Source organism: Sciurus carolinensis, chromosome 13 (genome assembly GCF_902686445.1).
Source record: "Sciurus carolinensis chromosome 13, mSciCar1.2, whole genome shotgun sequence".
NCBI lineage: Eukaryota > Metazoa > Chordata > Mammalia > Rodentia > Sciuridae > Sciurus > Sciurus carolinensis.
Window position 1 is genome coordinate 74,401,036 of NC_062225.1, and position 24,219 is coordinate 74,425,254.

Here is a 24,219-nt window from a genome sequence, read left to right on the forward strand (position 1 = left end):
TTAGGTGCAAATAATGGAAGCCAAATGTCAGTAACTTAAATCAAGGCATGTTGGAAGAATGTGGGATATCTCACTGGCTTAAGGAAAGAAACAGGCTCTGAAATTAGGAGAATGTAGGCAGCTTCATAGATCAGACAAGTTAAATAAAAATAAAAAGGACTGGGAATGTAACTTAGTGGTAGAGTGCCTCTGGGTTCAATCCCCAGTTACCCCCAAACCCTCCCCAAAAAAGGGGAAAGAAAAAAATGAAAGGAACCCTTAAATGGGTTCTCCCAACCCATTTAAGTACGGAACCATACTACAGTGTTAGAATAGAATATTGATTTTGATACATTCTGCCAGATTTTACTAGTATTCAGTTGAGTGTGTATGGGGGTGAGAGCTTGTGGATGTATATGTATTTATCATACACACAGATTTGTGTACCTGCCACTACAATCAAGATACAAAATAGTTTTAACAAGAGTATTCCTCTTTTATTGCTATACCTACCTTCCTGTTTCCTTTGTCTCTCCTCCCTCCCTGACATTAATCTGTTCTACATTTCTATAATTTTGTCATTCCAAGAATGAATTTATGTTAAGGCAGTCATATAATATGTAACCATTTTGGGGATTAATTTTTTTTCTCCCCCTATTCAATGTAGTTTTCCAGGGATTCCTCCAAGTTGTTATGTCAATACTTCATTTCTTTTTATTGCCGAGTAGTATCCCATGACTTCCATGTACCATGGTGTCTTAATCATTCACCTAATTGAAGGACATTGAATTTTTTCCATTGTTTGGCTATCAAAAATAAAGCTTCTGTGAACATTCGTGAACATTTTTTTTTTGTATAGGCATAGCTTCCATTCTCTGGAAGAAAAATATGCAGAAGTGTAATTGCCAGGGTGTACGGTAAGTGCATGTTTAGTTTTAAAGAAACTCCTAGTTTTCCAGGATGTCTGTACTATTTTATATTCCTACCAGTAATATCTGAGTTTCTCTGAATTTGAAATGAATTTCTTATAATCTGCAAATAGCTTAGGTTGTTTTTCTTTTCCCTGCTCTGCCAATCTTTACTTTTAATTAAATTAATTCATTTGGTACTGGGGATTGAACCCAGTGGCATGTTACCACTGAGTTGTATCCCCAGTTCTTTGTATTTTTAATTTTGAGACAAGGTCTGTCTAAACTGCTAAGTCTTGTCCAGAATTTGTAATTCTTTTGCCTCAGCCTTCTAAGTAGCTAGGGTTGCAGGCATGTACCACCATGTCCTGCCAATTTTTACCTTTTAATTTGTGTATTTACAGCATTTGCATTTAAGGTAATTACTGTTATGTGAGTTTAAATCTGCCATTTTATTTATTTGTTTTGTGTTTATTTCCTGTTTCTCTTTGGGGGGGAATTCCATCTTAACTTATTTATAGTATTTTTTCTTATATGTCTTTGCATGGTTTTCTTAGTGTTTGCACTGGATATTATAATATACACGTGTGATTTATTCCAGTTTAGTGGTATCATTATTTTACCATCTCAAGTGAAATGTGGAAACCTTATTTCTATATTTCCATTTAGACTCTTGGGTATCAGATAGTGGTGTAATTTGTGTTCCTGTCATCAAATATGTTTTATCAAACCCAGGAAAAGAATAGTTTATCGTATGCCTATTCCTGCTTTGTGTTTTTTTATTCTTTCTTCCTGATACTGTAAGATTTTTTTCTCTATCATTACCTTTCTTATTGGAGAACTTCCCTTAGTCATTTTTTAAAGAGTAGGTTTTGTGGTGCACACCTATAATCCTAGGTACACAGCAGACTGAGACAGGCAGATCACAAGTTCAAGACCAGCCCTGGTGACTTAACCTGTCTTAAAAGGTGGGGAGTCGGGGGTGGTGGGTTTAGTCTAGTAGTAAAGCCCTGGGTTCTATCTCTATCATGCCTGTCCCCTCCCCATAAAAAAAGAGTGGGTCTTCTAGTGACAGATTCTTTTGGTTTTACTTTATCTGAGCCTGTCTTTATTTTTCCTTTATTTCTGAAGGATAGTTTGTCAGATATAGAATTCACAATTGACAGTTCTTTTCATTTAACGCTTGGAAAATACGCTACTTTTTTCTGACCACTAGGGTTTTAGCGTAAAATCTTGTGTCATTTGAATTGGTGTTTCCCTGTGGATAATGTTTCTGTTTTTAAGGATTTTTTCTTGGTTTTCAGAAGTTTAATTATGATAGATTTTGGTGTGTATTTATTTAAGGTTTAATCCTATTCAGGTTCATTCAAGTTCTTTTATTTCTTTGGGGGATTGGGGGGTGAGTTGGGGATTGAACCCAGAGGCACTCTACCACTGAGCTACATCACAAGATCTTTTTATTTTTATTTTGAGACAGGGACTTGCGAAATTGCTGAGTCTGGCCTTGAACTTACAGTCCTCCTGCCTCAATCTTGCTGGGATTATAGGCGCACACTGCCATGCCGGCCTTCACTCAGTTTCTTAAATCTGTATGTTTATTCCTTTAACCAAATAAGAGAAAATGTCAGCTATTAATTCTTTGAATACTCTTTTACCATAGAGTTTCTCTGCTTTTCCTTCTGTAACTCTGATGACATGAATGTTAAATCTTTTGTTATTACACACAACTCTCAGAGGTTCTATGAATTTTTGTTTTCAGTGTTATTTTCTCTCTCTTGTTTAGATTGGGTAAATTTTATTGATCTGTCCTTTACGTCACTGATTTTATCCATTCTACTGTTGAGCCCATCCAATGAGTTTTAAAATTTCTAAATGTATTTTTTAGTTCCATAGTTTTTTTTTTTAATTTTAATTTTTTTATTTTTATTTTTATTTTTTTTGGTGGTGGTGCTGGGGATTGAACCCACAGCCTTGTGCATGCGAAGCAAGCACTCCACCAACTGAGCTATATCCCCACCTCTTGAATTTTCTATATTTTTGTTCTTTTCAAGAAAATTTGTGTTTTTTGAGGCATTCTTATGAAAGCAGCCTCAAAATCCTTGTCTTAGAATTTCAACATCTGTTATTGTTGATATCAGTTTTCTTTCAGACTATGATTTTTCCTGGGTTTTGACATGTAGAATGATTTCCTATTGACTCCTGGATGTTTTGGTTATTATGTTACGAGATGCTGGGTTCTATTAAATCTTTTATGTAAGCAGGTAGTCACCATGCTTAGATTTATCTTGCAGGTCCTAGACTCCTTTGATGAATTGTGGTTCCAATAACAATTCAATTTTCAGAGGCTTTGTGGTACTATTTTGGTCTGCTTGTTTTATTTGGTGTCATAGAGGCCCCTATTGATCCCTGTTGCTTGTGTCTCAGGTAGTGTGGAAGAAGTTTCTACAAGCTGGGATGCAACTTGTTGTGGAGAAAAGTGACTTCAACCTGTGGGGCAGAGGTTTCTAGGCAAGGTCCTGTGGTCTGACCTTCCCCACCCCTTGTTTGAGACACTGGATTGATTGACACTTTGGGTATAGCGGGGGAAGGGTAGTAGTCTCTGCCTGTGAGGATTGAGAGGCTTCCTAGGCTGGGCTGATTCTTGTGGTCTGATCCCTCTTGCTGATTCCACCTGGCTTCCTCTATTTTTAGTATTTATTTTTGAGGCTTGAGGGAATATGTTTCATAGCCAAAGCCATTTAGTACCTCCTAAGCTTTGCCATAACTCATAAGTTACTTCTCTGAGTTAGATAATGCCAGGAATTGCTCAAAAGAGGAGGTCAATCAACTACTTCAAAACTCTGAATCTCAACATATGTGTCTACATCTTACTTGATAGTTCTTATTCAAAGGCAGAAAATAATTGTAATAAATAGTGTTAGCTGTTAAGATATAAAAACTCTTGGTAAATCAAGAAATATCAAATAGGACAAAGATATAAATTATAACAAATTTCTGTCTTTTATATACTTAATCTGTTAAATTTTATTTAACAGCCAAAGTTCATAAGGAATCTTGTTTCAGTTTCTGTTTTCCTCCTTAATAGTCCTTTTACCTCAGATAACACACTGAGTTAGAAATTTGGTCCAGTGATTGAGGCAAGTAAATATCCTAATGAGCCGAAATAAAGGCAGTCCATAGTGAGGCACAGGGCTGCATGCTTGTAATCCTAACAACACTGGCGGGTGAGGCAAGATTCATTAAGTTCCAGGCCAGGCTCAGCAACATAGCAAGGCCCTCGGGAACTTAACGAGATCCTGTCTCAAAATAAAAAAGGGGATAGGGAAGTATTTTAGTGGCAGAGAGCCCAATTCTGCCTGCGCCGTCCCAAAAAGCAGTAGATAGATATTTCTTTATATGTGGTAGTGACCTTTATCACACAAGTAGAGAAGTATTTCTCTTCGAAGCTGCTTTTTCTTAAAGATTGAAAAGCTAAGTTCTGTAATGAGCCTTGACTAAGATGGGAGTCAGCTACTTTATGCACATTATGTATTTAATATTAAAATATTTGTTTCCTAAAGATGTGACAGGGAGGAAGTACATAGTGTTGGAAGTTGAATTCATATCTGTATGATTCTAAAAATGTAAGTGCTGCTTCTGCTGCCTCACTTTTGAGTAGGAGCTAGTTGATTGAACAAAGATCTTAGTGAACTCTTACATTTTTCTTTGAGTGAAAAGTTATGAATTTCTCCAAGGTCCTTGTACATCAAGAGTTTGTGATTATCTAATCTAAATGTAATTGAACCTTGTGGTTCTATATATTTACTTAAAAATGGAGCACAGAATCACTGTATTCCTTTCTTCTCTGAACTGTCTTCTCTTTCTCAAAACTGTTTTTGTTACTGCTAGTGGATAAGGCATATTTTTAAAACAGATAATAGTGGGGAAGAAAAGGATAATAATGGGATGAATAGACAGTGAAGATTTGTAGCCCAGTGTTAAGAGGATAGGGTAAGCAAGCAAAATTTCAAAGAATCATTTTTTTTTCTGTGACTTGCCTCTTCAGACTAAGGCACTCACTCTCCTTATTTGTTCTTTGCCCTTGTGCTGCTCTGTTGGCCTGGAACCTTTCAGTTGAGGCCTACTTCCTCTGTCATGCCTACTTGGACATTCTCCTGCACACCCTCTTTTCCTGTCTACAGTGCTTAAATTCCCATTTGTTTAATGACATATTTTGGGAGGAAAAAAACACTTTGAAAAAACAGATTTACTGAACTTAATATCATTTTTTGAATTAAGCTTTTTAATTGAAAAACTACATTTATATTATTTGTTTCTTAAGAGCAGATTAGTTGTAAACTTGAATGAATCTATCATTGGTAGAATTGCAGGTAATATGATCCAGGGAAAGCTGAAGTTTTGATTAAAAGAATATAGGAGTATCAGATTTGTCAATGAATTTAAAATCTACCAAGACTATTAAGTTGGTGATTTCTAAACTTATTGTTTTTCCATAAAGCTTTTTTTTTTCTTTTTGTACTAGAGTTTGAACTCAGGGGCACTAACCACTGAACCACATCCCCAGCCCTGTTTTGTATTTATTTAGAGACAGGGTCTCACTGTGTTCTTAGCACATTGCTGAGTTGCTGAGGCTGGCTTTGAACTCACAAATCCTCCTGCATTAGCCTCTCAAGCTGCTGGGGTTACAGGTGTGCGCCACTACACCTGACCATAAAGGCACTCTTGAGTTTAATTTTGTTTTTAAAATATTTTTAGTTATAGATGGACACGATGCCTTTATTTTATTTAATTATTTTTATGTGGTGCTGAGGATCAAACCTAGTGCCTCATATGTGTGAGGTAAGGGCTATACCATGGAGCCACAACCCTAGCCCAGGTTCAGGTTTTTTTTTTTTTTTTTTTCCCTTTCTTTTTGAGGAGGTAGGGCAGGGGAGATGGTGCTAGGGATTGAACTCAGGATACTTGACCACCGAGTCATATTCCCAGACCTATTTTGTATTTTATTTAGAGACAGAGTCTCACTGAGTTGCTTAGCACCTTGCTCTTGCTGAGGCTGGCTTTGAACTTAGGGTCCTCCTCCCTCAACCTCCTGAGCCGCTAGGACTATAGGCGTACACCACCGAGTCCAGCCAAAGTTCAGGTTTATTCTTTGTGTTCTGTTATAAAGTTAGGTAAGCATGCCAGAAAAAAAAACTATTTTTGAACAAGATTGAGGATTAAAGTAGAAATTAGGCAGGGTAACCTATTGCAAAGGAGAATATCTCTAGGATTAAGTAAATTAGACTGATGAAGTCCCTTAAAGCTCTTTTTCAAAAGTGTGAAATTACAGTAATAAGTATTGAAGACAGTGATGAATTTTGAGACAGATAGTAAAGTTTTATGGCATTAAGATTCTATAGATTGGTTGCAGAAGGAACTCCAGTCAGGAGACCAAAAATAATATGGAAAGGAGTAGACTTCAGCGTTTCCTGAGAATTCTTAAAATATTTGAAGGACTGTCATTAGAATAACGTAGAAAGAATGTCAAGCGCTTTTTTTTTTCCCCCTTCACTTTCAAAGATAATTTGTTGCAAGGTCATTTTTGGAAAATTCAGAGTATGGAAAATGACAGAGGAAAGAGTTTACCCCCGATTTTGTCACCTTGTTAACTACTGATTTCTATCATAAATCAAGCCTAGTATGTAGAATTATATAGGAAGACATATAGGTGGTCTACCTTAAAGAAGAATTTATGAGTAATTGGAAATGCTTATGGACATAGTAAGTTCCTACCACATTATGTATTTGTGCAAAAGACTAGACAGTTATCCGTTTTATAACAGAAGAGATCCAAACATCTTTAGGTAAATGGAGTAGATCCACCTATAAAGTACCTTGTCAACCTGGGGATTTACCTGATTCTTTTTTTTTTTTTTTTTTGTGGTGCTGGGGATTTGAACCCAGGGCCTTGTGCTTGTAAGGCAAGCACTTTACCAACTGAGCTACATCCCCAGCCCCTGATTCTTGTCAGTAGGTGTTGAGGCCAGAGAGAAAGTTGTGTAGACTGATAAGTAAAGATTAATTTTTTAATACTTGGTTTTATTTGGCCCACCAGTTCCTTCTCTTGTTACGCACAAAAGAATTGAAAACAGGAACTTGAACACATCTTTAAAACCAGTGCTCATAGCAACATTTTTCTCAATAGTCAAAGGTAGAAACAACCCAAATGTCTGTTGACAGATGATTGACTAAACAGTCATTAATATATGCATACAGTGGAATATTGTTCATCCTTGAACAGGAGGATAATTCTGACATGTGCTACAGCATGGATGATCTGTGAAGGCATTGTATGAAGCGAAATAAGTCAGACAAAAAAAGATAAATTTTACATGATTGCTCTTATGCAAAGCACCTGGAGTAGTCATATTTATAGAGACACAAAGTAGAATGGTGGTCAGTGAATGATCAGGAGGAGGAGTGGTTGTTGTTGAGTGGGTATGGAGTTTCAATTTTGTAAGAGTTCTGGAGATCGGTTGTGCAATGTTATGATTGTCTTTAAAACTACTGAACTTAGAAATAATTAAGATGACAAACTTTTTTGTTAGGTGTATTTTATTACAATTTTAAAAAGTACAGAATTTTGTTGCTGCTTGATAAGGGTACATTTTTATGTATTGAGGGAGAAGTAGCCATCATGCTGTATTGGTAGGAAATATTAGAACATTTGCCTAAGGTAGAATGAGCAGAGCATATAACTTTTTTTTTTTTTTTCAGTTTTAAATATGACATTTTAATAAAGTTGCTTCTCTTTTTCTGATTCAATTGTTTTTTTTTTTACTTTTTTTATTGTAAACAAATGGGATACATGTTGTTTCTCTGTTTGTACATGGCATAAAGGCATACCATTTGTGTAATCATAAATTTACATAGGGTAATGTTGTTTGATTCATTCTGTTATTTTTTCCCTTCCCCCCATCCCTCCCACCCCTCTTTTCCCTCTATACAGTCCTTTCTTCCTCCATTCTTGCCCCCCCCAACCCTAACTCTAACCCTAACACTAACCCCTCCCACCCCCCATTATGTGTCATCATCCACTTATTAGTGATATCATTCGTCCTTTGGTTTTTGGAGATTGGCTTATCTCACTTAGCATGATATTCTCCAATTTCATCCATTTGCCTGCAAATGCCATAATTTTATCATTCTTTATGGCTGAGTAATATTCCATTGTATATATATACCACAGTTTCTTTATCCATTCATCAATTGAAGGACATCTAGGTTGGTTCCACAATCTGGCTATTGTGAACTGAGCAGCTATGAACATTGATGTGGCTGTATCTCTGTAGTATGCTGATTTTTAAGTCCTTTGGGTATAGGCCAAGGAGTGGGATAGCTGGGTCAAATGGTGGTTCCATTCCAAGTTTTCTAAGGAGTCTCCACACTGCTTTCCAGAGTGGCTGCACTAATTTGCAGCCCCACCAGCAACGTAAGCATGTAACTTTTAATACAGGTCAGTAAATGTTCATTTTACCCTGTTACATAAAAGATCCGATAAAAGTTTATAGTTGTGAAGGATGGGAGTGGGGATTTCTGTTAACATGGGCCTACAATGTGATGATTCAGAATTAAGAAAACTAGGGAATAAACTAGGTTTTGGCAAGAGCCTTTCCACTGAGGAATGCTATAGACAAGACAAAGCAAGCTAAAACTGAGGAATTGACTTTGGTTTTTACTTAAAGTTGATGGGCCCTGGGTACTTAAGAACTTCATTCCAATGTAATTTATATTTTTTAAAAAGTATTTTCTAGTTGTCAATGGACATTTATTTATTTATTTATTTATTTATTTATGTGCAGTGCTGGGAACTGAACCCAGTGCCTCACACATGCTAGGCAAGTACTCTACCACTGAGCCACAACCCCAGCTGTTTGTTTACATTTTTGGTTTGTATCTTTAAGCCAGAAAAAAATAAAAATGAAAGAAACAATGGTGAAAATGACTGGACTTTCAGTGGAAAAAATTGGCATGATTATTTATGAGAAAAGTTATCAGTTAATTTTTGGGAGGATCTCTAAAAAATAGAGATAAGATTTCTTATTCTACAGGGTGAGCTATTCACCCACTAATTTCTTATTATAAAAAATAAGAATGGTTATTTTGCTATAAGTGTGGCTGCATTTGCAGTTAAATGTATTCTTTGTTTGCAAACCAGAGGATTAATAATGACTGATAAATTAGAAGACATAATAGGTTCTAAACCTGAATTTCTGACTTTGTTCAGTTCTTGAATCTATAACAAAATTGCAAAAGCAACTAAAGTTTTTTTTTTTTTTCAAAACTGCAAATTTTAATAAGAGGAGATTTGTTCAATAAATTATGCTTACAATCAAGCACTAGAATACTATGGAATTAAATACTGCCATTGAAAACACTAAGATGGATTGACAATGGGAAGATACCCCTTAAGTCTTAAGTGAAAAATTAAATTTCAGTACAACACATATAGTAAACATTATCTTCAGAAAACAGTATTTGCATAGATACAGTCTCAAAGAACATCTCCAAATGCTAATGGTAGTTCTGGGACCTAGGAAAGGGCACATGAGAGCGACTAAAGTTTTAATGTGTCACAATTAAATTTGTACTAACTTACATCATCTGTCCAGGGCAAAAATAAAAAACAAAAACAAAAATGTGAATTTAAACATAAATGATATTATATAGTGTGTGTATATGTACCAACAAATTTGGCTCAGTTTGGTCTTAACATTCTTAAAATGTAGGAATATGTACTTCTTAAGGAAACTTCTACCATTTCTTTTATGCACTTCCCAGTCCATTGCCACATGATAGGTCCTTTATAAATACGCGTGGTGAATGAGAAACCAAGTCAGCTTCTTTTCCCATACTGTCCCCCCACCCCCTGCTGGGGATTGAACTCAGTAGCTCTCTACCAATGAGTTACATCCCTGGCCCTTTTTATTTTTTTATTTTGAGACAGGATCTCAATAAATTTTCCAGGCTGGCATTGAACCGGCAAACCTCCTGCCTCAGCCTCCGGGTAGCTAGGATTACAGGCAAGTGCCACTGTGCTCACCTCCACATTGTTTTTTTTTTTTTTTTTTTTTCTTTTCTTTCTTTTTTTTTTTTGTTTGAACTCTATTGCAGTATAGTTGATATGCCATAAACTGCATCTATTTTCATTATTTTCAGCGATTTTTAGTAAATTTACTGAGTTTTACAACCATCACTATAATCCAGTTTTGGAATATTTTTGTTACTCCAATAAAAATGCCTCAAACCTGCGTACAGTTAATACTGTTTCTTGTTGTGAGTCCCTAATCTGCTTTCTGTTTCTGTAGATTGGCCATATCTGGACATTCTTACAAATGGAATCATATAACATGTGATTCTTTGAAATTAATCTGTGTTGTAGAATTTATTAGTACTTCATTCCTTTTTATTGGTTCGTATGATCTATATTGTTTATAAATTTTTCTCAGGTACATAATATTGTTTTTTAACTTTTTATTTATCAGTTGCTAAGTTTTAGAAAAGTTGTAAAAGTAGCACAAAGAAAATCTTTACCTCGATTTGTGGAATATTAACATTTATTGTTTATCCTAATTTGTGTTTTTGAAATGTCTGAGGAGAAATTGTAGACGTGATGCCCCATTTACCTTTTAACACTTGAGAATGAATTTTCTAAAGGCAAGTACATTTTTTTTACATAACCACAGGGTAAATATCAAAATAGTTATCAATCTAGTCTGGTAGATAATAATTTGATCACTTGTTTTATGCATTACCTACCAAATTTCTCCATTGTTGGGTATAATTTTTCCCCTTTGAAAAGACTAAGTATCTTTCGGGGGAGATACTTTTGAGACATAGTAAATATCTTGTTTCTCATTGCATGTTTGCTCACTGGTTTAAACACCCCATTATTATTGTTATGTGTTAACTATTCAACCACAGGTATTAAGTATTACTTAATTGTGCTTTTATTATTAGTTCTTGTTGCTTAAAAGCATTATCAGAAATCCAGCATCTTAGAACACATTAATTATTTCAGTTTCTGTGTGAGGAGTCTGAGCAGGGCTTTACTAGATCCTTTGCTATGCTACCATCAAGGTGTTGACTAGGGCTGAGTTCTTATCTGAAGACTTGATTGGGGAATGATCCACTTCCAAGTTCTCATGGTTGGTGGCGGGATTTAGATCCTTCTGGGTTATCCTTGGTTTGTTTTGTTGGCTGTAGGCTGTCCTGAGTTCTTTGGCATGCGTGCCTCCCCAGCATAGCTACCTTCTAAAGCCAGCAAGGGAGAGTCACCTAGCAACTGCAGTGTTATGTAAAATAGTCACCGTAGTGACATCCCTTCACCTTTGCTAGAAGGGAGAAGTTCCTGCCCACACTCGAGGGGAAGGGATTACACAAGGGGTGTGTGTACTAGGAAGTAGTAAGAATTGGGAATCATTTTAGAGTTTACTACAGCATTCATTAATAATATTTGTCTGAAATTTACTATGGTAGTTACCACATATAATGATTTTCTAATTACATCATTCCTTTTTTTTGTTGTTGTTGTAATTATACTACAAGAAATTTTTCCTTATTTCCCCCCACCCCCAATCATTGGTTTGTCACTTACATCAGCATGAACACATGAATTCTTATCTTATTCTACAGGTTATTATTTTTACTATGTGCATTTGTTGCTTTAGGATAAGTAACAGTTTAATCCCTTCAAGAACAACATTCAGAATGTCTTTAGTCTGTGTATCTAAACAATGAATTATTTGTCCAGTTTATTATAGATGAAATATTTATTGTAGATTAAAGGTAAATTTTAACATGTAAGCCATTATATCATGGATCTGCAAAGCTTTTGTAATTCTTTTTGAAATGAACTTAGTAAATTTATCATCAAAGTGCCAAAAATGCTTTTATATTGATATTCTGTAAGTGAAAAGCTAATTTCCTCCCTCAAGATTTTTATCGTGTATTTCAAATGAGTAAATATTTTGGTAATATGGTCTAAACATACTCATTTAAAACCAGTTGATTTTGACAGGGCACGATGGTGCATACCTGTAATCCTAGCAACTTGGAAAACTGAGACAGGAGGATCACAAGTTTGAGGTCATACTCAGCAAGTGCCTCAAAATAAAAAGGAAATAAAAACTTGTGATAAAGTGTCCCTGCATTCAATCCCCAGTACAATGCGCGCGCACACCCCCCCCCCCCCCCCCCCCGCAAAAACAAAACAGAAAAACAGCCAGATCTCATTTTCTTCATCTTCGGCTTGTCTGTTAGTTTTTGTCATGTAGATGTACCCCTTTCTTTGTATTTGTGGGAATATAGGAATCTGATTCTCTTTTTGAATATATGTGTTTTTGTACTTAATCAAAAATATCTTGCTTTTAAAAATCTATTTTCTCTTTGACTAGATAGATGCCCTTCATTTCACTCTGTGTGCAGTTTCCCATCTTACCTGCTATTTTAATTTTTGTTTTTAATAGCATGCCTTGTAAAAAGGAACTGACTTTGAAAGAGAGCCAAGCTCGTTCATAAGATTCCTTATTTTAATAGTTTATTCACATATTTTTTGACTAATACTTTTGTAAAAATTACACCTAATAATAAAACATTTATAGTCAATCAGTAATGAAAAATGTTCACAGAAAAATACTCTGAAAGTCTTTAGGAATAACCATTGTTTACTGCATTAACTGGAAAAACTAAGAAATTTGCTAGACTTTAGTTTCTTCACTATGAGAAAATATTAATTACTACATGATTTCTGAAGTTGAGGAAAAAGAAAAACACATTGAGGATATGTTGTCATTTTTAAAATGGAAGTTAAAAAAAATAGAAAATATTTACATTTCTATTATATTACCTAATTGAAGCTGAATATACAGTTTTAGAATTTCTGAATTATTTTGTTTCATTTCTTTGTTGGCTAGATTTCATTATCAAATAGAATTGTTATGTTTATGGGTGATCTTTTCCCTAAGTTCTTATGGGCTTGCAAATGTTTTCTATTGTCTCTTTGTATGACTTTCACATTTTTCTTCAGAATTTTGTTTACTGGTGTTTGGCATTGAGCACTGCTAAGAAATCAGTTGTTTCCTGCATGCGGAATGTAGGACTGACTTTATTGGTCAGATTTTGCTGCATTACAATCTCAAAATATCAGTGACCTGTAACAAAAAAGTACTTTTTCCCCTTCTTCATATCTTTGGGTTAGATTAGGTTAAGTTATTTTTGTGAGATTTGGCTGTAGATTATTCTCTTTTTCTGCTAGAATCAGTGGAATCAGTAGCCATGCTGTTACAGCAGTCACAAAAATTAGCTGAACGATGATGCTGACACATTTTAGCCTCCACTTCTGTATCATTTCATTGACCAAATGAAGTCTTGTGGTCAAGACCAAATCAACATCATTGTGGCAGGGAAATATATTTCACTTAATATAATATATTGTGAGGTAACACATGTTGGCGTAAAAGAGGAATGAAAACAGTAAAACAAACTGCGTCTTCATGTTTTCTTGCCTATATTCCAGTTTGGTAATTTCTTAATCCAGGAAGCTCAATATTTAGGGGGGAAAGTGAGAAAAATGTTTCTGAGTATTAAATTAGTCTGTAACAGGTTTGGGTAGCACCTTGCCTCTTTTCACATTATGATTTAATATACTATTTTTTTTTTTTTTTTTGCGGTACTGGGGATCGAACTCAGGGCCTTGTGCTTGCAAGGCAAGCACTCTACCAGCTGAGCTATCTCCCCAGCCCTAATATATATTTTTGATTCATAAAAGTAATGTTTTTAATGAAAGACTTGTTTGTTTACTTTTAATCTCTCATACCTTTTGTTTCTTCCTCATATTTCTAAAGATTTGAATGCCTTAGGTACTTTGTATCAGATATTTTCAGTAGTAAATAACAAAACACAAAGTAAACTTGCTAAAGGAAATTTCGCTATTTAATATAAATGGAAAAAAAAAAAAACAGACAAAACTTGATTGAGGTGCTCCAGTTTTGGCTCTGCTGCCTTCATGTTTGCTCCATTTTCACCATATTCATCCATCATAATTACAAGATGACTGCTGCTCTCAGACCCCAGAGTTGGATGTTTTTGAATGTCACAAATAGAGTAGAAAAGAGAATCTGCTTCCTGGAGACCCTAAATAAAAATTACACACTAATGAATCTGGCTGGCCCATGATGGAGTCAGATTTTTTATTTTTATTTTTATTTTTTTTTAGATTTTTAAATTTTTGTTTATTTATTTTTTATTTTTGGTATTGGGGATTGAACCACCCAGGGGCACTTAACCACTGAGCGACATCCCCAACCCTTTTTTGTTTTTTATTTTGAGACAGGACCTTGCTAAGTTGCTCAGATTGGCCTTGAACTTGTGATCCTCCTGCCTCTGCCTCCCAAATTACTGGGATTACAGGTGTGCTCCACTGCTCCAGCAGAGTCAGATGTTAAATTGACATATTTTCCTTATAGCATATGTAGTTATAAATGGTACATATTTTTGAGAAGTATAGAACATAGAAGTGACTTCCTCAAGCAAGAGATATTAAAGCTGAAACCTGAAGAGTGAATTGGTGCTTGCTAGGAGAAAAGGAAGTCAGGATTATCATTGCAAACAGTCATTAAGCCAGTAAGTCAGAAGAATTGTAAGTTACAACATGAAAAAAGGCTGGAGGAGTCTGGAGCAGAGATTGTAAAAGAATGATCAAGGTCAAATCATGTTTTTTTTTTTTTTTTTTTTTTTTTAATTTCATTCTTAGAATGTTGTGATATGAATGATTTTTAAGATGGACAGAAGGTAGCATGATCATATGTTTTTAAAAGGTTACTGTGATTTCACAGTGGAGAATAGATTGGTTGAGAGTGAGATTACTGTCACTTGAGATAGGGAACAGTTGAATACCACCAGTCTAGGGTGGAGGAGCAGATTGTTAAAGTAACCACCATAGTTACTGAGTCTTGATTCTGTGACTTGCTACATATGTATCTATATTCACCTCCCCCCCCCCCCAGACTCCTGTAAAATCATGTTAAAAGGTGGGTGATGTTACCTCCATTTTATAAATGAGTAAGATTAAAGGTGCTTAAGTGATTTGGCTAGGGCCACACTGATGTCTGAATTCATATTGGTCTGAATACCTTAATCTGGCTCTTTTTATAATTTCATCAGTTTCATGAGTGTATTTGGTTTATCTAAGTAGTGCAATTATGACCTCTTGTCTCTCAGCACTACTAGCTATTGCTAAGGAACCACTTTTACTGCAAAAAGCACTGAAAAAGGTCAATGGCGATATGTTCCAAGTTAGTGCTATTCTTTGAGCTTTGTGTCCAAATAGATTCAGCATAAAAGTATAGCATTGCACTTGTTTCTTTCCTTTAAACAACTCCTACCTTTTATTTCTTGAGCACAGAAACGCAAGATTACAAACTTTCCCATGATGATTATATAATCTTTTTGAAGTGGTTCTTGCTTCAGTTGCTTCAGGTATCAGTAATTACCCCCTACTTTATTTACTTGACTTTATGCATTGGTACTGATCTCTCTGCTAGGATTTTGTCACCCATACAGGTGATGTCTTATTTCTTAAAAATCATTCAGTTTTTATTTAATTCTAGAGCTTTGTTCTTTGAAGGCCTGTTCTTGCTGTCATGGACATTGTATTCTATTTTACTCCTCTGCTGTTTTTTCATTATTCATAACAAGTAAACACTGCAAGGATTGTCTTTGGTTTGTTTTTGTATTTTCCTGAGATCAAATCTGAATTTTGTTTTACATGGTTATCTTATGAGTTTTTCAGATCTTTCTGGTTTCCTTCAAAGGAAAATCATACCCAGATTTGCAAGGAAAATTTCATGACGGTATCTGTAGAGTTACCTTTCACCAAGTCTTTTCACCAGATATGTGCACCCTTTTCTTTCATGTTACAGGTTTCACTTTAAGGACCATTAATTTTGGTACTGGGGATTGAACCCAGGGAGGCTTTACCATTGAACCATATCCCTAGTCCTTTTTATTACTTATTTTGAGACACAGTCTTACTAAGTTGCACAGGATGTCCTTGAACTTGGAATCCATCTGCCTCAGCCTCCTGATTTGCTGGGATTACAGACCTGTGCCACTGTACCCAGTTTAAGTACTATTTTTGTTGTCAGTATTTTGTTCTAATTACTAAGCCCTAGACTGATTTTTTTTTTCCCCGTCTTAAAACACTTTATGTGTACAGGACTGCAGTTCTTATCCATGATTCTGATATCCCAGATGCTTGAAAAATTAAGTTTCTTCATATATTTAGCACCAAAATTCATTTGACAACACCATTTCTGACAGGAGTGTATACATAATCTTTGTTTATTCCACTTAGTTTATCATGTTTCATTGTGTTTAATTATGGGCTGCTGCCCTCCATCTCGTTAGCAGTGTTACAGAATCCCCCCCCCCAAAAAAAAAAAAATTATGTCTGAAATATTTGGCCTAAGTGTTTTGGATTGGGATTATGAGCCTGTGTATTAATAGCAATGATCACAGTGTCGTGTGCAATTTGTTCCCTACTCTATCTTCCTTATTAGACTCTGAGCTAAGAAATCTTTCCTTTTTGGATCCATAGACCTTACTTTATTACTCTATACAGAATGGGTACTTAATATTGAAATTGAGTACTCAACAAGTAGGTTATTGAACATGGATTTTTGTTTGTTTCTTGGTTTTTTGATGTTCCCCCCCTTTTTTAAAATTAATTAATTAATGTTTTTTTTTTTTAAGTTGTCAGTGGACCTTTATTTTTTATTTATTTATATGTGGTGCTGAGGATCAAACCCAGGGCCTCACACATGCCAGGCAAGCACTCTACCACTGAACCACAACCCCAGTTCCTGTGTTCCCTTTTTAAAAGCCATCTCTTTCCTGTTCTGCTTCTGCTTTCTTTATTCTCACTGAAATCTTGGCTTTACCATTTTATGTGTGATCTTGACTAGCTCATAACACTTATATATTCATTTCTTCATTGCAAAAATGATGTAATAATTTTGCCTGCCTTGTAGGATTATTGTGAGGGCTAAATAAGATGCTTCATAAAATTTAGCACTGTTCAACTATTAACTTAGCTGTTATGGCTTATATCCTTTTGATATTTTATAAATGGACTTCTGAAGTCTTTTCAGTGTTTCAGTGCTTCTAACAATGGTGGAATAAATCCTTGCAGATATGTCCCTAAGTCCTCGTGGCCTTAGTTTTTTGTAGGATAGATTCAAGTAGGATTTTTGGATCAGTATTCCCAGAGATTTCACAGGAAACTGCAAAAGTAGTACATAGAATCCCATGTTCATTTAGCTTCCTTCAGTGGGAATATCTTATGTAACTATATTAACCAGAGAATGCAACATACTAAGCAGAGAATGGACTCTAGTACAAGACTTTAATGGAGACTTGAATCCATTTGATTTCTTCTGATCTAACTAATGGCATCTTGATTTAATGTGCTTTCTTTTGACCATTTTAAGTTTATGCTTTTCATGTGTTTTATTGGCCATTTATATTGATGTTTTATGAATTGTATTTTTATACACTTAATCCTTGTTTTCTAGCGATATCTTTTTTCTAAAATAAACTCTTCTTAGTATTATTAATCTTATATCTGCCATAAGATTATGCCAAAACCTTTGTTTTGCAGTTAGTTATTCTAGCCTCGTATAATTTCTCTGATTTTGTTACTGTATTTTTTCCTGTGAGTACTTTGGAGAAAGGTTTGTCTGTCTTCTAGATTATAGTACTTTTTAAATACCTTCTACTCTTTATATTTTGTCCTTTAATACATCTAAAACACATTTTCTTCCCTTGCATTTTGTTATGAGAAATGCAAGTCTTCTCTCCAGTTTTTAACCCTCCACACTTTCAAAGTATAAGAGACAATGGAGGCTGGTTGTTTAGGTGCTCACCTGTAATCCCAGCAGCTCCGGAGGCTCAGGCAGGCGTCCAAAGCCAGCTTCAGCAACTTAGGGAGGCCCTAAGCAACTCAGTAAGACCCTGTCTCTATAGAAAATATAAATAGGGCTGGGTATATGGCTCTATGGTTAAGCACCCCTGGGTTCAATCCTCAGTACCAAAACAAAGAAACAAATAAAAAGACAATGGACACATGTCCCTATTCTCCCCAACAGATGACTTTTACCTTTAGGAATACCCAATATACCTTGTAGCCTCATTCATTGGTTTATCCTTTTATTTGTTTGTGTGTGTGTGTGTGTGTGTGTGTGTGTGTGTACGTACCTACATATATATTTATTTATTCCCCTCCCCTTCCATTAAGAGTCAAGATCTTGGTATATTCCCAGTCTAACCCCAAATACCTGGACTGAAGTAGTTCAACTGTCTCAACCTCCTAAGTAACTGGGACCACCAGTGGTTGCCATTTTTCCTAACGCCCTATTTTAGTTAGTTAATCAATTAATTAATTTTTTTTTTTTTTTTTTTTTTTTTTTTTTTTTTTTTTTTTTTTTTGGCGGTACTGGGGATCGAACTCAGGGCCTTGTGCTTGCCCAGCTGAGCTATCTCCCCAGCCCTATTTAATTTATTTTTAAATATTTTTTAGATGTTGATGAACCTTTATTTTATTTTATTTATTTGTTTATATGCGGTGCTGAGAATTGAATCCAGTGCTTCACACACGCTAGGCAAGTGCTCTACCACTGAGCCACAATCTCAGCCCCTCCCTATTTGATTTTTAAAAAGTTATTATTTTAATCATACAAATTTATAGGGGTATTGTGATAATTTGATACATGTGTATATAGTATATAATGATCAGATCAAGGGTAGTTAAACATTTCCATCTCCTTAAACATTAAATTTTTTTTTTTTATTATAAACAAATGGGATACATGTTGTTTCTCTGTCTGTACATGGCGTAAAGGCATACCATTTGTGTAATCATAAATTTACATAGGGTAATGTTGTTTGATTCATTCTGCCATTTTTTCCCTTCCCCCCCTCCCCTCCCACCCTTCCCCTCCATCTGTACAGTCCTTCCTTCCTCCATTCCTGCCCCCCTCCCTAAACCCAACTCCAACCCCAACACTAACCCTTCCCACCCCCCATTATGTGTCATCATCCACTTATTAGCGATATCATTCTTCCTTTGGTTTTTTGAGATTGGCTTATCTCACTTAGCATGATATTCTCCAGTTTCATCCATTGCCTGCAAATGCCATAATTTCATCATTCTTTATGGCTGAGTAATATTCCATTGTATATATATACCACAGTTTCTTTATCCATTCATCAATTGAAGGACATCTAGGTTGGTTCCACAATCTGGCTATTGTGAACTGAGCAGCTATGAACATTGATGTGGCTGTATCTCTGTAATATGCTGATTTTAAGTCCTTTGGGTATAGGCCAAGGAGTGGGATAGCTGGGTCAAATGGTGTTTCCATTCCAAGTTTTCTAAGGAATCTCCACACTGCTTTCCAGAGTGGATGCACTAATTTGCAGCCCCACCAGCAATGTAAGAGTGTACCTTTCTCCCCACATCCTCGCCAACACCTGTTGTTGCTTGTATTCTTGATAATCGCCATTCTAATTGGGGTGAGATGGAATCTTAGGGTGGTTTTGATTTGCATTTCTCTTATTACTAGAGATGTTGAACATTTTTCCATATGTTTGTTGATTGCTTGTAGATCTTCTTCTGTGAAGTGTCTATTCATTTCCTTAGCCCATTTGTCAGTTGGATTATTTACATTCTTGGTGTAGAGTTTTTTTGAGTTCTTTATAGATTCTGGAGATTAGCGCTCTATCTGAAGTATGATTGGCAAAGATTTCTCCCACTCTGTAGGCTCTTTCTTCGCATTGCTGATAGTTTCCTTTGCTGAGAGAAAGCTTTTTAGTTTGAATCTATCCCAGTTATTAATTCTTGCTTTTATTTCTTGTGCTATGGGAGTCCTGTTGAGGAAGTCTGGTCCTAAGCCGACATGTTGAAGCTCTGGACCTACTTTTTCTTCTATAAGATGCAAGGTCTCTGGTCTGATTCCAAGGTCCTTAATCCATTTTGAGTTTATTTTCGTGCGTGGTGAGAGATATGGGTTTAGTTTCATTCTGTTGCATATGGATTTCCAATTTTCCCAGCACCATTTGCTGAAGAGGCTATCTTTTCTCCATTGCATATTTTGGCCCCTTTGTCTAGTATGAGAAAATTGTATTTATTTGGGTTTGTGTCCGTGTCCTCTATTCTGTACCATTGATCCACCTTTCTATTTTGGTACCAATACCATGCCGTTTTTGTTACTATTGCTTTATAGTAGAGTTCGATTGGTGCGATCGTTCAATGCCTGCATTTGCTCTTTCATCTCATCGTTTGCTTCCCTAATCATTTTAATTATGTACATTCTGAACTCCCTTTCTGTCATTTCTTCTGCCATGCTGTCGTTGGATTTTATTGATGTAACATCTAGATTTGTTTGGGGCATTTTCTTCCCTTGTTTTCTCATATTGTTCAGGAATCAGTGGGTCATTAAGATATTGCAGATTTCCTCTATCGACTTATAATGTCCCTGAAGATTGCTAGTATATCCCCTCTCATCCTTCAGTAGCCTGAAGTCTTGGAGGAAGTTGATAATGCGGAGCTCCACAAGGAAGCTGCCTCTCTAGGGATGGTGACCCTCAGGTGGCGTATATTCCCTGCTAGCGGGCAGAGGTGCCTCCACTTGTTGACCAATGGTCATCCAATGGGGAACTAGACTGCGGGCTGAGGCAAGGCCTGTTTGTACCTGTGTCTCTGGTTTTACCATCCCTGTGGGAAAACCTCCCCCGGCCGGGAAGAGTCACTCAGTGGGGACGTCTCGCTTGTCAGTTGCCCTCCTAGAGGTTCCCCTCAATCTACAACTACCACCTGGGCTGGGCTGTCTTCCTCTGCAACGATCCCCAGGGCCCGGACCTACGTCCTGGGCCTGGGAGCCTCACCCTTCGCAGGCGAGTCTCCTTAGGCTGCCTGTCCCAGAGAATCTGCCCGCCGCCCTGGAAACTTCGCTCCGCCCCTAGGCGTGTCTCTGTGCGGCTCTTCCAGCAAGAAGCCACCTAGCTCCTGGGACCCTGCTCTGCACCAGTCGACTGGCTATGCAGCCCCTCCCCTGAGCCACCACCTGGAGCCCCGTACAATAGCTCCGAGACCCAGAGACCCACCACACACCTCCTCCTCCGGACAGCCGCCCGGTTTCCGACGCAGTCACTAGGAGTCCAAACAACTCACTTCGGGTCTCCTCCTCCCGCCAACCACCCGTAGCCCTAGGCAGTCACTCCAAGTCCAAGTGACCCGCCCTGTTCCTCCTCCTCCTCCTTGGGGTAGCCCCCCGGGTGTTCAGGAGCAGTGGCTCCGAGACCAAGTGACTCACCACGCTCCTCCTCCAGGCAGGCCACCAGTGTTCAGGAGCGGTCATTTTTAGTCCAATGAACTCACCACTCGCCGCCTCCTCTGGCAACCACCCGTGGCTCTGATGCAGTCACTCCCAGACCAAGCGTCCCACCGCTCTCCTCCTCCAGGCAGGCCACCAGTGTTCTGGAGCAGCTGCTCCGAGTTCAAACAGCTCGTCACGCAGCTCCTCCTCTGGCAACCGCCCGTGGCTCTGATGCAGTCACTCCTAGACCAAGCGACCCGCCGGGCCTCTCCTCCTCCTCCGGGCAACCCCCCGGTGTTCAGAAGCGGTCGTTCTGGGTCCAAACAGCTCGCCACACAGCTCCTCCCCAGGCAGCTGCCCGGAGCCCCAGCGGCTGCTCGAGTCCAAGCGCTGTGCTCAGCCGCCTCCTCTACGATGATCCCAGTTGTCCGTGTTTACCGCTCCAGCAGGGGGAGGGGCGTCTCGCCGAGCAACTCCACTTCACAAATTCCCTGCATTCTGGGGCTACCGCCCCATCCGGGACGCCTCCCCAACAGGAGAGACTCACCCGGCAGCTTTGAGTTGGTCCCAAGTCTCTCACTATCTCCTCTTTTGAATCTTGCGTCCTGGAGCAGCGTGAAATGCAGCCGCCCTCTAGTCCGTCATCTTGGCCAACATTAAATTTTTATACCCAGTACTGTGGATTGAACCCAGGAATTCTCCACCACAAAGATGTATACCCAACCTTTTTTTTTTTTTTTTTTTTTTTGGTTGTAGGGGGGTACTGGGGATTGAACTCAGGGCCACTGTACCACTGAGCCACATGCCCAGCCCTGTTTTGTATTTTATTTAGAGACAGGGTCTCACTGAGTTGCTTAGTGTCTCACTTTTGCTGAGGCTGCTTTGAACTCTGGATTCTCCTGTCTCAGCCTCCCAAGCTTCTGGGATTACAGGCATGCACCATTGTGCCTGGCATTTCCATTTTTCTTTGGAACAGGGTTTTACTAAATTACCCTAGCTGGTCTCAAACTTGAAATCTTCCTGCCTCAGTCTCCCAAGTCATTGCAATTATAGGTGTGAATCACTGTGCCTGACCTTTTTTTTAAAAAAAGTGAACATGTAATAATTTTTGTAGCATGCAGTGTAATATTTTAATACATATATACAATATGTACTGATCAAAGTAATTCATGTTTCTATTTTCTCATCAGTACTTGGTTTTTGAAGTCTTTAGGTTGTTCTCTTCTGGTTTTCAGTAAAACACGTAATGGGTTATTTTCAACCGTAGTCCACCCTGTGTTATGTGGAACACTAGAATATATTCTGTTTTGGGTGCCCCTTACACAGCTTCCCACTCTCTCTCATTTCACCCTTCCCAGCCTCTAGTAACCACTATTAAACATTCCAATCAACATTTTTAAAACATGGGTACATGAGAACCACTTAGAATTTGTCTAAGCTGATTTATTTCACTTAACATAATGTCTTTCAGTTCCATCCATTTCACTAGCAGCCTTTTTTAGTAGATTATTTTTGGTTACAAAGTAGCACCAGCAGAGAACTGAGGTTGAGAAGCATTGAGAATGTATAGTTAAGTTGTCCTGTGCCACAAGTTCTGTGAGAAAAATTCTTAGAAAATTTAGTCTCTGACTAGAGGTTTTAGACCACTACCTCATTCCATAGGATTGTGTTTGCTTGACACTTAAATTTTTTCTGGTGTGAAATATCTTAATATTCTATACAGTGATATTATTGCTGTTTTCCTTAGATACATGAACGCATAGTCTTTTAAGTATAATAGCACTACCTTTAAATACTACAGCCCTTATGCTTGCTTTTAACAATTTTTTAATTATTTTTGTTTTAAAACTCTTCTAATTTCTTGATTTTAACATCATCTAATTTCTTGATTTTAATTATTTTACTAGTTTTTTTTGCTAGTCAATCTGCTGTTTTATACTGTGCTCTTTAATACAAATGATTCCATGTGATTTATGTTAAAAAATACACCTAGTGTATAATTTTCTTTCCTTTTTCTTAATATTCAAGTAACTAACCAGAACAACAATAACAACAACAACAACAAAAAAAACAGTATTAGGCTTAGTGGTAAACTATTAGTACCATTTTCTTGATGAAAGGACAATAAAAAGGAAAGACAAACCAAGAGTACCAATTAGAAATTTTTCTTGCAGTTTATTTTGTTAGAAACAAGAAAGTAAAATCTGATTATGATTGAAAAGGAAAGTAATGTATTCTTTGAGATAATTATTATGTACCCTAAAATTCCAGAAAATGGGAATTAATATATACTTATTCAAGTTGGTTCGTGCAAAATAATTCAGAAGCCTATTTAACATGTTTAATGATCTCATGATAGGTTTAAATATAATAAATCATGACAAAGTATTAGTTTCACAGATCAGATTTAATTTGATGTAGCAATATGCAAGAGGATAAATATTGTTTATTTGAATCTGTGTGTTTGTGTTCCCTATATTTTCTTATACATTTGTAAAGTTTGTGCTAAATAAGAAAGTTTACAAAGTGTATTTGTGTTATTTCTGTATTTTTCTTGACTTAAATGTTAGATAGTGGATTGGGATTGAGGAATTATTTTTTCCTTTACATATATAAGAATGATTATATCCATTTTCTTCATGATAGTCTCTTCTAGATTGATGTACTTTTAATTAATAAAACATGTTTAAATCAAAGGAATACTGATCAATTAAAAAATTAAATCAGTGTTACATAGAATATTTTCCAGAGATAGGAAGTAATCACTGTGTTCGTCTTTTTGTTTTGCAGTGGGACTTCCCCTCTTGCCTGCCTGAATGCAATGCTACACACAAACTCCCGAGGTGAAGAGGGCATCTTCTATAAAGTTCCAGGTAGAATGGGAGTATATACTTTAAAGGTAAATATTTTTGTTGGGG

At 36.8% G+C, this 24,219-nt stretch overlaps 1 protein-coding gene across 1 annotated transcript in view; it reads left to right on the forward strand.

The window, feature by feature from the left end:
* Window positions 1-24,219, forward strand: part of Asxl2 (ASXL transcriptional regulator 2) — a 137,193-nt gene that overhangs the window by 58,019 nt on the left and 54,955 nt on the right. Inside the window, 1 exon segment of the mRNA XM_047522996.1 lies at window positions 24,092-24,200. Within this exon segment, the coding sequence (XP_047378952.1) occupies window positions 24,092-24,200 (109 nt within the window).